At 48.0% G+C, this 12,389-nt stretch overlaps 1 protein-coding gene across 1 annotated transcript in view; it reads right to left on the bottom strand.

Annotated features, from left to right (window-relative positions):
- Nucleotides 1–351: 351 nt before the first annotated feature.
- RASL12 (RAS-like, family 12) overlaps nucleotides 352–12,389 on the bottom strand; it is a 17,357-nt gene continuing 5,319 nt past the window's right edge. Inside the window, exons 3-5 of the mRNA XM_006886661.1 lie at nucleotides 4,439–4,512; nucleotides 3,545–3,735; nucleotides 352–727 (exon numbers count right to left, since the gene is read on the bottom strand). Coding sequence (XP_006886723.1) covers nucleotides 352–727; nucleotides 3,545–3,735; nucleotides 4,439–4,512 — 641 coding nt within the window. The remainder of the gene's footprint in view (nucleotides 728–3,544; nucleotides 3,736–4,438; nucleotides 4,513–12,389) is intronic.

Raw genomic sequence — 12,389 nt, 5'->3', positions numbered from 1 at the left:
CCCGGGGCTGCCTCCTCTGCAGGCACTTCTGTCGACACCTCCACAGGCCTTCCCAGGGCGGTCCCTATCTAGCCCAGCTTCTACCACGGAGAGGAGGTGGTGACGCCAGGCTGGACACTGCACTTTCTTGGTTGCCACAGTGGCTGTATCCCTGCAGGGTTACCACGGAGATTAGGGCCTGGGGAAAACAGAAGCCTGTCCCTCCATCTCACAAAGTCACTGTCAGGGACACTGCATGGCACTGCAGGAGGGGTCAGCTGTCCACCAGAGGGAAAGGCAGGTGGTGAGAAGCCTGCCCTTGTCCTGCAGCCCTGCCCAGCTGTTGAGTCCAGGACCCTGAAGGGGGCCATCTCAGAAGATCTTGAAGCCCTTCAGCAGGGTCAGGGTGGGCGCCTTCCGCTTGCTCTGGGCCCGGGATGACTTCACAGTGACCAGCTTGGCTTGGGCCACCGTGGGCATCTCCTTCAGGCTGACGGTGGAGAGGGTGTTGAAGGAGCAGCTGGCCAGGCCATGGCGGGCAGTGAGCGGGGCCTGGTGGGACAGGGCCCTCTCCTCCGAGATGTAGAGGGGGCGGGCCAGGGGGCTCCTCTCCAACTCCCTCCGGGCCTCTCGCACGGCCTCATGGAAGACGTGCTGCACGTGCTCAAAGTCCAGGCAGGCGGAGACCTCGAAAAACAGGCACCCGAACCTGCCTGCCAGTGCCGCGCCCTCAGCCTTGGTGACCTGCCTGGTGAGGAGAACAGAGCAGAGCAGAGGAATCAGGACAATGTCCCAACGTGCCAGGCCGATTCCAGCACCCCCACTTACTACCTGGACGACTTTGTGTCAGATCTAACTCTGAGTCTCTGTTTTCTCATACATTACAATGGGACAGTGGCATCTGTCTCATGGGGCTGTTGTGAGGATTAAGCCAGGTAATTTCATGTCCAGCCCTCAGCGTAACACCTGGCACAGAGATAGTGTGGTGGTTTGATGGTACCAAAACCAGAATTTAGGAATGTGACAAGGAGTGAGAGAGGATTTGGCCCTAAATTTCTCACGCTTAGGCTCTGCCTGCAGTGAGAGAAAGAAGGCCATTTCCAGCTCCCCTTCTTCCTGACACAACACAGGTCCCTTGATCAGGAAACGGGCCACCTGCAGCCCTGGCCTGTGGGATCAGCTGTAGAGAACGTCAGTTGTTGGACCACAGAGTCCGCAGAGCCATGATGGGTTGTGGTGACTCAGGTGGACAGGGTCTTCTCAAAATGTGGGAAGAGTTCTGTCTGCCTGCCCGAAGGACAGACAGAAGAGAACAGGGTGACAACACTTCGCAGAGCAGGAGGAAAGGCAGAAAGAGTGGCTCCTGTTCCCAACTTGGTCCTATACCAGCTCCCTTGAAGATAAAAAAGGTTATTTGTACCTTAGAATGTTCTAGAAACTTCCTACTTGACAGCCATGGGAATTGAGGAAAGAAGCCTGGCTCGCTCTTATGCCAGACATACAGATAAGGGAAAAGGCATGGGGTCCCTGGAGTCTTGAGGGCATATGGTTCTAATGGTTGAATTCTCCTGGTCACCACCCACTGTTGAGTTGTCCCAACTGACAATGGAACAGAGAAAGGTAAATGAGAAGAGGCTCTAGAGTGGGCACCAGTAGAAAAAGGGTTCTCAGCTGAGGTTAATGGGACAGGCCTAAGGGGCAGGAGTGGGCTAGCTGGCTTAGGCACTGCCCTATAGTGTGAGGCCGGATGAATGTCCAAGGACAAAAAGGGTCAGGGACAGAAGTTTTAACCCACTCTCCATCCATGTCCTTGAGGAATCTCTCTGAAAGGATACTGGGTATTATTTGCTTTTAGGAAGCATTGGAATGTGTCACCCCATCATGGTGGGAGAGCCTGATGGATGGATTTTTCAGAAACAAGCCCCCACAGCCCCCCATGTGTCCATGCATGTGTATGAACAGGCAGCAAATGCAGATAATATCCTTTCTTTTGTCTTATTCTGTTGCAGCCTAGTTATCAGCAATTTGGGGACCACTGTTCAAACATATATTCTACTCTATTAGCTCTAAGACACACTGATCAATGCTTGACTGGAAGTTAAGACTGTGTCCACCAAGTCCTGATGCAACAACTTCGTCAAAAAAGGAAGTGGCGACAAACAGTCATGATTTGTCCTTAACGAGCTAATGTGATTTCTCTTGAGCCCTGCACTTTGCTATTCACTCTCAAACCATTTTTACACGCTCCCTTTAGCAAAGAATGGGGTTATAATTAGTGGTCTGTGTCTTTCTCCTTGTGTTGAATCTTCTCACCCACCTTTCTCAGGTTCTGTGATTTCCTCAGAGACCACCTTCTGTGGCTTTAAGGTCACACCTAGATTGTCCCTCATTTAGCCTGAAATTTCATTTGTGTGGGTCTGAAGGCTTGACTCTTGAGCGCCCTGTTCTGTGGCCCATCATTAGGAGACCACACTTCCCTGTACCCATTACCCATCTCAACAAAGGGCTCCCTCGAGCTAGCAGTCGTCAATGCATCTTTGGGGTGTGGGGAAGTAGCAGTGACTAGCCATGAGCTGGGATAGTCTCCCTGTCAGGCCCTGCCTGTGGCCAAAGGAAGAAGGCTATTTCCAGCCCCATCCCTTCCCTGCCACAACATGGGTTCCCATCACACTGTGCAGGTGGACTGACCACCTAGGAGGCAACATCCACTGAATACTCTTCAAGGGTAAACATCAATCTCAAATGCCTCAGGGGCAGACAAGCAACTGGAATGTGTAGGGAGAGTGGAGGCAACTCTTAGGCAGAGGTGGTCAGAAGGCATCAGCATTCTCCACCTCAGAAACATTCCAATTCCATGTTTGTTTGCTTTTTTTAAAAAAAAAAAACACCATGGTGCCAGCCAAGCAAAACAGGCTATAGCATTCTGTGGTAATCTGCCCTCTGGCCCAGACTGTGACCTCTGATTGAAACCCAGCGCTCTAAGAGACTGTTGTCAGCACAGCCGACTGTGGTAGAGCCTGAGTCATACTTAGGTGAGGTGAGAGCCAATCAGAGCCTCTCTCCTAGAAGCGGGACTAGGCACTGGTGCCCGAGTTGGCTTTGGGAGGTAGAAATGGAAGATCACATAGACTCTGGCAAGAAAGGGTGAGGTCAGGGGAGACCACAGGGTCCCATGGGGTGGAAGGAATGGCCTCTCTTCTGACTTCTTGTGTGGCCTAAAGGCCCTTCCCTTCTGGCCTCTGGCTGCCTGGAAGACCAAACCCATAATACTCTTACGATATGCTCACTTTTATCTGAACTAGGGTGGGTTACTGGTGTTAGCAGAGTCCCTGGGTGGTTCAAACAGCTAAGTGTTCAGTTATTAGCCAAAAGGTTAGCAGTCCTAACCCAGCCAAAGGCACCTCTGAAGGCAGGCTGGGGCCTTACTCTGCAGACCTGGGTGGTCACTGAGAGTTGGAATTGACTTGACAGCCAACAGCTGTCAGATAATCCCTGGAGATGACCCCTCCCTTTATGCAGGAGGAGAGGGAGCTCCCGCAGTGAGGGACAAGGTGCCCGGGCTCACCTGTACTGGGCCATGTCCAGCTTGTTGCCCAGCAGCACAGTGGGGTAGCCCCGCTGGGTCTCCTTGGCCTGCAGCGCGAGGAGCTCCAGGTAGCTGCTGCTGCCCTCGAAGCTCTGGCGGCTGTCGACGCTGTACACCACCAGGAAGGCGTGGGCCCAGTTCAGGTAGCGCTCGCAGTTCCTGGGGGTGTCCTGTGGAGAAGAAAGCCACAGTCAGGGTCAGAGGAGTTTGAGTGAAGGTCTCACCTGAACTGCCCCATTCCATCTCCCCATTCCAGGGTCTTTGTATATTGTTCCCCAGAAGAACCCTTCTCAAAGAGACATTTGAGTGTGGACTTGGCTTGGCCTGAAAGAAGACATTGTCTCATGAGGCTCCCTCCCACCACCCAGCCAAGTACTTGGAGCCCTTGGCCTGTTGGACACAGAGCCAAAGACTCTGGCAGAGCCCCGGTGGAGACCTGGCTATCCATGGGCACTGCTGAGTTGAGGTCAAGTTCATGCTGCCCTTTTGGCTTCTGAGAATAACTGGCATCCGGCCTGGGCAGCATGTAATGAGCACACAGAGGAGACACGCATAAGTGTGTGCTGGTGGGTGGTGGGGAGGACTCTGGCTAAGCGGTGTTCACCAGAGATGTCTGTGTACACATGTGTGTGCACCTGTTACTGTGGCACAAACATAAGGACTAGAGTGGGATGCCAGTAACTATCAGGTCTACCAGCTCCCATCCCAGGCCTTCTCATTTAGCAAATGAAATGATTCAAGCCCCTAGCAGTTGGGGTCACATAGCAAGTTGGAGCTTAAAAGGGACATGGATTCCCATCTGAGGCCCCTGTTGCTGAGGTCAACGTTTGTATGGTGGCTGTACTGGTCCCATGGGTAACGTGGTCAAGTTACCGGGTCTGCAGTATCCATGACCCTCAGAAGGACAGGCTGGTGGTCCACGGTCTCCTCAGAGCTGTAGGTGTCCTCTGTAACACAATGGTCAGCTAGGTCAGAGCCAGGGCAAGCACCTCACGGCGGTCTAGGTTTCACTTCAGCTACCCTCTGCACTAGACCCCTGTGTAGGCCTCGGGAAAAGGGTTCTGGAGCTGGCCGAGCTGAGACCTCCTTGTCATTCCTCCCCATGGAACATGCAGTGGACACCACCAAGGCGATGCCGCTCTGCCTGTCAATGTTCACGGGAGGAGAGGTTGCTCAGAGAGTGATGAAGGATGAGGCTGGGTACTGCACCCACATTACAGGAGGGGACACAGGGTCGATGGGCCCCTACAAGTGGCAGAGGCCTCAGGAGCTGCATAGCCAGTGCCACATCCTTCCTCTCAAACCACAGCACCTGGTTCACTGAAGCCCCTGAAGGACAATCCAAAGCCCCAGGGAAGAGATGGTGGGAAAACACATAGATAGAGGGAGGAAGGGAGGTCAGACATGTCTTGAAGTTCCAAGAAAGTCTTACAAATTCACAGCATCAATTTAACAGAAGAGCATGGCTTAGCCCAAAGCCTCGGCCTTCGGATTGTAAGGTCAAAACCACTTTAGCCACTTTCTAACTAAGGGACGTGGCCAAGCCACTTCTTGTCTCTGAGAATCTGTTTGCTTCCTTCTAAAATAGAAATAATATGATAGCTTTGGCTCACATTTTCAAAACTCTACTCTGTGCCAGGAACTATGCTAAGTGCCTATCCCTGCATCAGCTCTCTTATGTAAGATTTGGGGGAGACCTTGATTGTAGAGCTTGGCCCCCTATTTAAAAAAACAAAAAACAAACAGCAACAACAACAATATCCCTTCCAAGCCATCACTGTGGAGTTGGCAGTACTCAGAGATGGTCTTTCATTGGGTTTCTGAGGTTGTACAGGAGGAGATTGACCATCTTCCTCTCAAGGAGCCTAGTGGATTCGAACCTCTGGAGAGATGTGGTCTTTGGATTAGCAGTATAACTCCTTACGGACTATGCCACCAGAGCTCCCTTGGTCCCTCTATAAACACCTGGAAAGCAGGAGTGGAGGCTGTGGTGTCCCCCAGAGCAAAAAGCAGATTCACATGCCCAGATATTTTTTATTTTATTTTGGAATAATTTTAGACTCCATAGAAGTTGCAAAATAGTACAGAGAGTTCCCATGTACCCTTCTCCCAGCTTCCCCCAACAATAACATCTTATATAACCATGGTCAAAACCAGGAAGGTGACACAGGTGCCATAACACTAACTAAAGTACTGACCTTATTTGGATTCTTACGGTTTGATGTTCACTCTCTCATCTCATTTTTTATTAAGTTTTCATGGCCTCAAACGCAGCAGGCGCCAGGCATGCAAAGAGGATCTTACTCCTATCTTGGCAATCACTCCTCCTTCTCCCCACCCTGCCCTTATGCTCTTGGCCCATGGATGTGTGTATCCTTGCCTTTCACTTTTCCCTGGCTGCTCTCTGGCCCAAGTGACCCTGAAGCCCCCTATCTGGACAGAACTAAGTCCCCTGTGCCTTCTTGGCAGCATTCCACTGTGAGAAGAGTGCTCGACAACCCCTGGCCGAATCTGTAGTAAAACACTATTCTGTGAGGGCCACTGGCAGCCAAGCGGAGCCTGGACACATTCCAGGTCCCCCAGCATCCAACACGAATCACAGACAGCTCCTCATCCCCAGCCTGCTGGGGGACTTGGACAAATAGCTGCTCTTATTCAAAGACAAAAAAATAGAATGGGAAAAATGTCCCTGATGTTAACTATATTTGGTCCATAGAGAACTGTGCCTAGATGTCTACATTTTGTTCAGATTTTTCTTTCATTTCCTGACAGAACTGCCCACTGCACACCTCTTAGGTACTCTGTCCTCGGCACACCCTTCCTTGAAAAACAGGAACCCTGTCTTGCCCAGATCAAGGGAAAGTGCTAGTCCAGCTCTGGTCTCCTGCAGCACCTCACAGACTTTCATGGTTGCTGTCAGCCCCATTGTGGAAGGATGACAGAGAAAGGCTCAGAGAGGCCACACAAGATGTGATCGGCATGCTGTCTGCCCACTGGCTGATCAGTGGGCCAGTGGACTGCCCAGCTTTTTCTGGGCAGAGCCCAGAGTTCAACAACAGCCTTAAGGGAGGCCAGAAGCTCCCAGACTAGCTGGAGAGGAGGGACAGGCATGGGTGAGCCCAAGAAGCCTTCAGAGTCATTGTGTCTGGGCCCTACCCCTTGCAGATGAGGTGACCAGTCTCAAGGCCAGAGAAAGACAGGCTATTCTCCAAGTCACACAGCAGGTTGGTGGTAAAGCCAAAGTTTAATGTCCAGACTTCCCAGTGCCCTCAAGGGACTCTGGTGTCCTTTAATCAATGAGCTCTATAGCTTCTACTTCTAAGTTATATTCTGTGGTCACTAGAAGTGAGGGGGCTGGTTCTTAGGATCCGCTCTGGAGCCAGCTAAGCTGAGACCAATGGAAAAAATCTTCCCTCTCATCCACATGGAGGATGCTAGGAGAACCTTCCACCAAGGAGGTGCTGCTCCACCTGTCAGTGCTCATAGCAGCAGACACTAAGCCAGGTGAGATGTGAGAGGAGACTTCTCCTGTGCAGCTCCACTCTCTTGGGGTGGGGTGGGGTGCCACGGGCACAGGCAAAGCCCATTCACAGCCACTGGATCTTACAGTTCCCACCATCTCTAGCAGCTACAGTTCTTACTTCTGCTGACAGCAGCCAATTAGTCTCATTTTCCACATAGGGAAACTGAGGCTTAAAGAGGCCGGAGACACACAGGCCTCTAACTTCAGGCCCTCAATGATATAAGGCTGCATTGAGTGGAAGGCAATTGAGGTGAGTAATACCCATTTTTCTTTGCACCCAAGGTTCTCTGTGATTCTAGGTAAACAGCCCTCCCTATCTCAGTTTCTCTAACCATAAAATGAGAGTCAGAGTAGGAATTAGTCTTCAAAGGGTAATCATAAACCCAAAATTTAATCTTGTGGTTTAGAGCATCTGTGTTGTGTCTAGTGTTAAGCTACGTGCTAGAATGGGAATGAATAAGACTCCCCTAAGAGGGAGCTTAGTGATAAGGAGTTATGCTGCCAACCCAAGACACATGGTTCAAATCCACCAGCTGCTCACTGGGAGAAAGATGAGCAATCTCCTCCCGTGTGATTTACAGCCTCAGAAAACCCACTGGACGGTCAGCTATGAGTCGGTTCTGATTTGACAGTACATAACAACTCGCCAAATGAACTCAAACTCTAAAGAATTTGAAAAGGATAGGAGTTGTTTTAGCAACGTCTGCCTGATTGTAACTCGCCTGCTGAACACTCAGACCTTTCTCCACAGGAGGAAAAGCTCTGATCCCAGCATCTGTTCTTGCTAGAACCAGCCATAAGGAAGTGGCCAGAATGGTTAGGGCTTTCCCAGCACGACATTATTCCTGAGGCAATGAACTGCCCTCCCACGGTGTCTCAGAGGAGTGTGTCTGGCCAGCTCTCAGAGCTGAATGGGACCAATGGCCAGGACGATTACGATTGCCCACGGAGGACTGCTGCACTCCTCACCCTCAACTCTCAACTCCCAGCAGTCTGACCGCCTATTCCACTGCCACCTCAGAACACCAAGGATACTCAACTGGGAAGCTCAAACCAGGGCTTTAACAAGCTCCTGGGAATGGGTTTAAGAAGGCAAGGAGGAAGAGAAACTAGAGGGGCGATGGTTACTGGATATAAGACCTCAATAAATCTGAATAATCAATAAATCTGAATTTCAGACAGAATTTTAGTGCATGTCCTTAGTAATATTTGGATGAGCAGAATCTAACTTTGGGATTCCCTATCCCTTCTCAAACAGACTGTCTACTCCCTGACCTCACTCCCACTCTAGTCACTGATTCTATGCTCTGGCCTCTCCCAGCCTCTCCGCCAGCCAGCCAGCACACCATCCATCCTGCATCCTATTTCCTCAGGGCATTGACCTCTGCTAATAAAATGGGTTCCCTTCAGCCCCATTGGTGACTTTGGCCAAGAGGTCCCAACTCTCTGGGACTTTCTCTTCCAAGATAATATGTTGCTGTTGTTTTGTATTTCCAGTTAGAACCGACCCATAGCTGACCCTCCAGTGGGTTTTCAGAAGCAATAAGTCACACTGGAGGATATTGCCCATCTTTCTCCCTTGGAGCAGCTGGTGGATTTGAACGATGTAACTTTGGGATGGCAGCACACCTCCTCACCTTAACCTCAGGTGGTTAAACCAGAGCTGTGAGAGGCAAACCCATCAGGGCTGCCAGTATCCTTGACTCTACTCTGTTTTCTCAGGGGTTCTGTTTAGAATTACCTTGGAAGATAGGATTCTGCTATTTGGGGAGGGGAGAGGATTTCTTAAAAACCATGGGACTGAACAGCCCTGAGGTCCATTCCAGCTCAAGCACTGGGAGCTGATATTCTCATCTAAACTGACGAGCTGACAAGCAGCTCTTTCCTCTGGATCTTGTGCCTACACCTGCTGCAGGCAGTGCTATACTGCAGGGGTTTTCAATCTGTACCACAGAGTCCAGGTAATCTCTGAAGGCTCTTGGTTGGGTCCCACAAATGATTTATCCAGTTTTTATGAATGTGGAGATAATCTAAGACTGCAACTTCCATTTTCAAAAAAGGCTCAGATCATACTTCTAAGTGGGGGAAGCTGGTCCAAAAAGGGTATATACTACAGGATTCAATTACATGATGTCCTGAAAAAACCCACAGACAGTAAAATGACTTCTTCTATGAAGTGAAGGGGAGAAAGGAGAATAAAAAAGCAGAGCACAGGACATTTTTAGGGCAGTGAAATTATTTGGTACAATACTACTAAAAAACCCCAATAACCTTCAAACTTATTGCCATGGCATCAGAACCAACTCAGAGCTGACTTTCCAGCAGATGTTCAGAGGCTGTAAATGGCACAGGAGGAGACTAACCATCTCTCTCTCACAGAACAGCTGGTGGACTTAAACTGCCTGCCTTTGGGCTGGCAGAACAACCTTTTACCCACTAGGCCACCAGAGCTCATAGTGAGCATATGATATTACCCATTTTGCAAAACTCACAGTATGGTACAACACAAAGCCTGAAATGTAAACTGTAAACTGTAGGCTGATTCACTCACTCACTGAGGTCGAGTTTGAACCAACTGCTGGCTAACCCTCCAGTGGGTTTTCAGAGGCTGTAAATCACACAACAGGAGACAGCCCCTCTTACTCCCTCAGAGCCTCAGGTAGATTTGAACTGCCATAGAGGTATGACCTTTGGCTTAGCACTACAACTCCCTACACATGACACCAGCAGAGCTCAAATTAATCAAGATCAGTTCATCCAATGTACTACAGAAACACAAGACAGTTTAGGAGACAAAGAGTGCAGGAGGAAGGGGTGTGCAGAAATGCTCTGAGTTTGCTACACAACTTTTGGTAAACTTAAAATTATTCTAAAAAATTAAGTCTATTAAAAGAAAAAAAAAGCTAAGATCACTTAAGATATTGTTTCATTAGGCAGTTTATACTAAACAATTTTTTTTAAAAAGTAAACTTTCTAGCTGTTTTTATAAATTGCACTTATATACTGTATTTATGCTAATAAAAGTATGCTTTTGCTTCAGATATTGGGGTTCCATACAAGGGGTTATTTGGGACAAAATTTCAGCTGTTAAAAACAATGTTTAAAAACACTGGTATATTTTATTAGCCTGGGAGAGTTTCAGCTTCTGTGAGTGAGAGGCCATTTGAAGAGGAAAAGGAAGGGGAAGAAAACATGCATGGTCTACTGTAGATGCATCTGAGAACTGGACAATGAATAAGAACGACAGAAGAAAAAATTGATGTCTTTGAGTTGTGGTGTTGGAGAAGAGCACTGGCTATCCCCACGGACTGCCTAAAAACCAAACAGATATGTCTTGGAGAAAGTACAGTCAGAGTGCTCCTTACAGGCAAGGCTAGTGAAGCGTCATCTTGCATATTTTTGGCACACTGCTAGAAGGGGCTATTCCTTGGAAAGGGACATCATGCTAGGAAAGGTGGAAGGTCAACAAAAGAGAAGTGGACCCTCAATGAGATGGATTGACAATGACAGCAGTAATGGGCTCAAGTATGTCAGAGATGAGAATGGTGCAGGATAGGACAGGGTTCAGATCTGTTGTTCATAGGGGTCACCATGGGTCATACGTGACATATGTGACTCATAATGGCACATAACAACAAGAAGCATAAACAACTGTGGATTAAGTATTATGCTAGATCTTTTATATGAGTTCTTCCTTTAAAGTTCAAAATAATGCTCTAAGATAGGAACTTTTTATACCCATGTGATCAATGAGGAAATCAAAGTTTAGAGAAGCTAGGTGACTGGTTCAAGGTTGCAAAGTTAATATAATCACCAAAGCCAGGATGCAAACTCAATTCTGTTTAATACCAATATACCGTGAGACAGAAATAAATTGATACTAATTTACTTTGATAGTCTACTGGTAAGAAGCTGGGCTGTAATCCTGAAGGCACACAGTTTGAATCCACCAGCTCCTCTAAGGGAGAAAGATGGGCAATCTCTTTAGGAGCAATTAACTTCCTTGGAAAACCCACTGAAGGGTCAGCTATGGGTCGGTTCCAACTCGATGGTCCACAATTTCCTCATATGGTTCAAACACTGGTTCTAAATAAAAGATTCTGTAGGAGAATCCTGATCAAAAGGGGTGAAAATTCAGAATTTCAAATTCTCAGGGACTTCAGGCTTTCTGGAGTCACTGAGTCTCGATAAATACCCTCCCCCTCAACTATTATTAAGAGGAAATTTTTAAACATAATTTATCCTTGAACTCATACTTAAATCAAATAATAGTTTAGCTTAATTACTAAAAAAATGCTTACTTTCTAAATGATGCTTTTAAAAAGTGTCTCTATATGTGGTCATGTGGACAACAGCAACTTACGAGGTTAAGCTTAGATGAGCAGCTTAGAGGGTGGTGAGCTTATGCTAATGGCAACGAGATCATTTGGAGAATGATATTAAGGAAGGTGGCACACTTGAAGGAGGCAACCCATGTCACTGAGTTGAACTCATCTATTTTCAGGGGTTTTGTTTGTTTGTTTTTTTACTTATTGTGTGCCATCAAATCAGATCCAACTGGTACAGGAGGAGATTGCCCCTCCTTCTCTAGTGGGGTATCTGGTGGATTCAAACCTCACACCTTTGGGATTTCAGTGCAGCTTCCTACCATTAGGCAGGCTACCAGAGCTCCCTTGAACTGGTCTGGTATATGTTTTGTACTGTATATTTTTATCAAAAACAAAACCTAGTTCAGAAGCCAGCACCACGAAATACTATGTCAAAATATCTAGTCCAACTTTTAAAAAGTCCAACTGGAAAAAAAATATTTTCTAAAAAAGTGATTACTTTAAAACTCACCCCCTCCCCGCAACAATAGCAAAGTTAAACAGAGCAACAAACAAAGAATGCTGGTGAAGTTGTGGAGAGATTGGAACCCTTATTCACTACTGTTGGGAGTGTAAAACGGTGCAACCATTATGGAAAGTGGTCTGGCGCTTTCTCAAAAAGTGGAAATAGAAATACCATTTGATGCAGCAATTCCACTACTAGGAATATACCCTAAAGAAACCAAAACCAAACAGATACATTCACACTCAGGTTTATTGCTGTGTTATTAACAATGTTGTTGTTGTTGTTGTTGTTATGTGCCGTCGAGTCGCCTGCGACTCATAGCGACCCTATCACCCTACAACAGCCCTAAACTCTGCTCTGTCCTGTGCCAATCGCACTGTCTCTGACATTCCCATTCCAATTATCCCAGTCACTGAATCAATCCACCTCATAGAGGGCCTTCCTCTCCTGCGCCGTCCCTCCACCCTC

Source organism: Elephantulus edwardii, unplaced genomic scaffold (genome assembly GCF_000299155.1).
Source record: "Elephantulus edwardii isolate Elephantulus edwardi_28Jun2011 unplaced genomic scaffold, EleEdw1.0 scaffold00050, whole genome shotgun sequence".
Taxonomy (NCBI): domain Eukaryota; kingdom Metazoa; phylum Chordata; class Mammalia; order Macroscelidea; family Macroscelididae; genus Elephantulus; species Elephantulus edwardii.
This window is presented reverse-complemented; position numbering and strand designations above follow the sequence as displayed.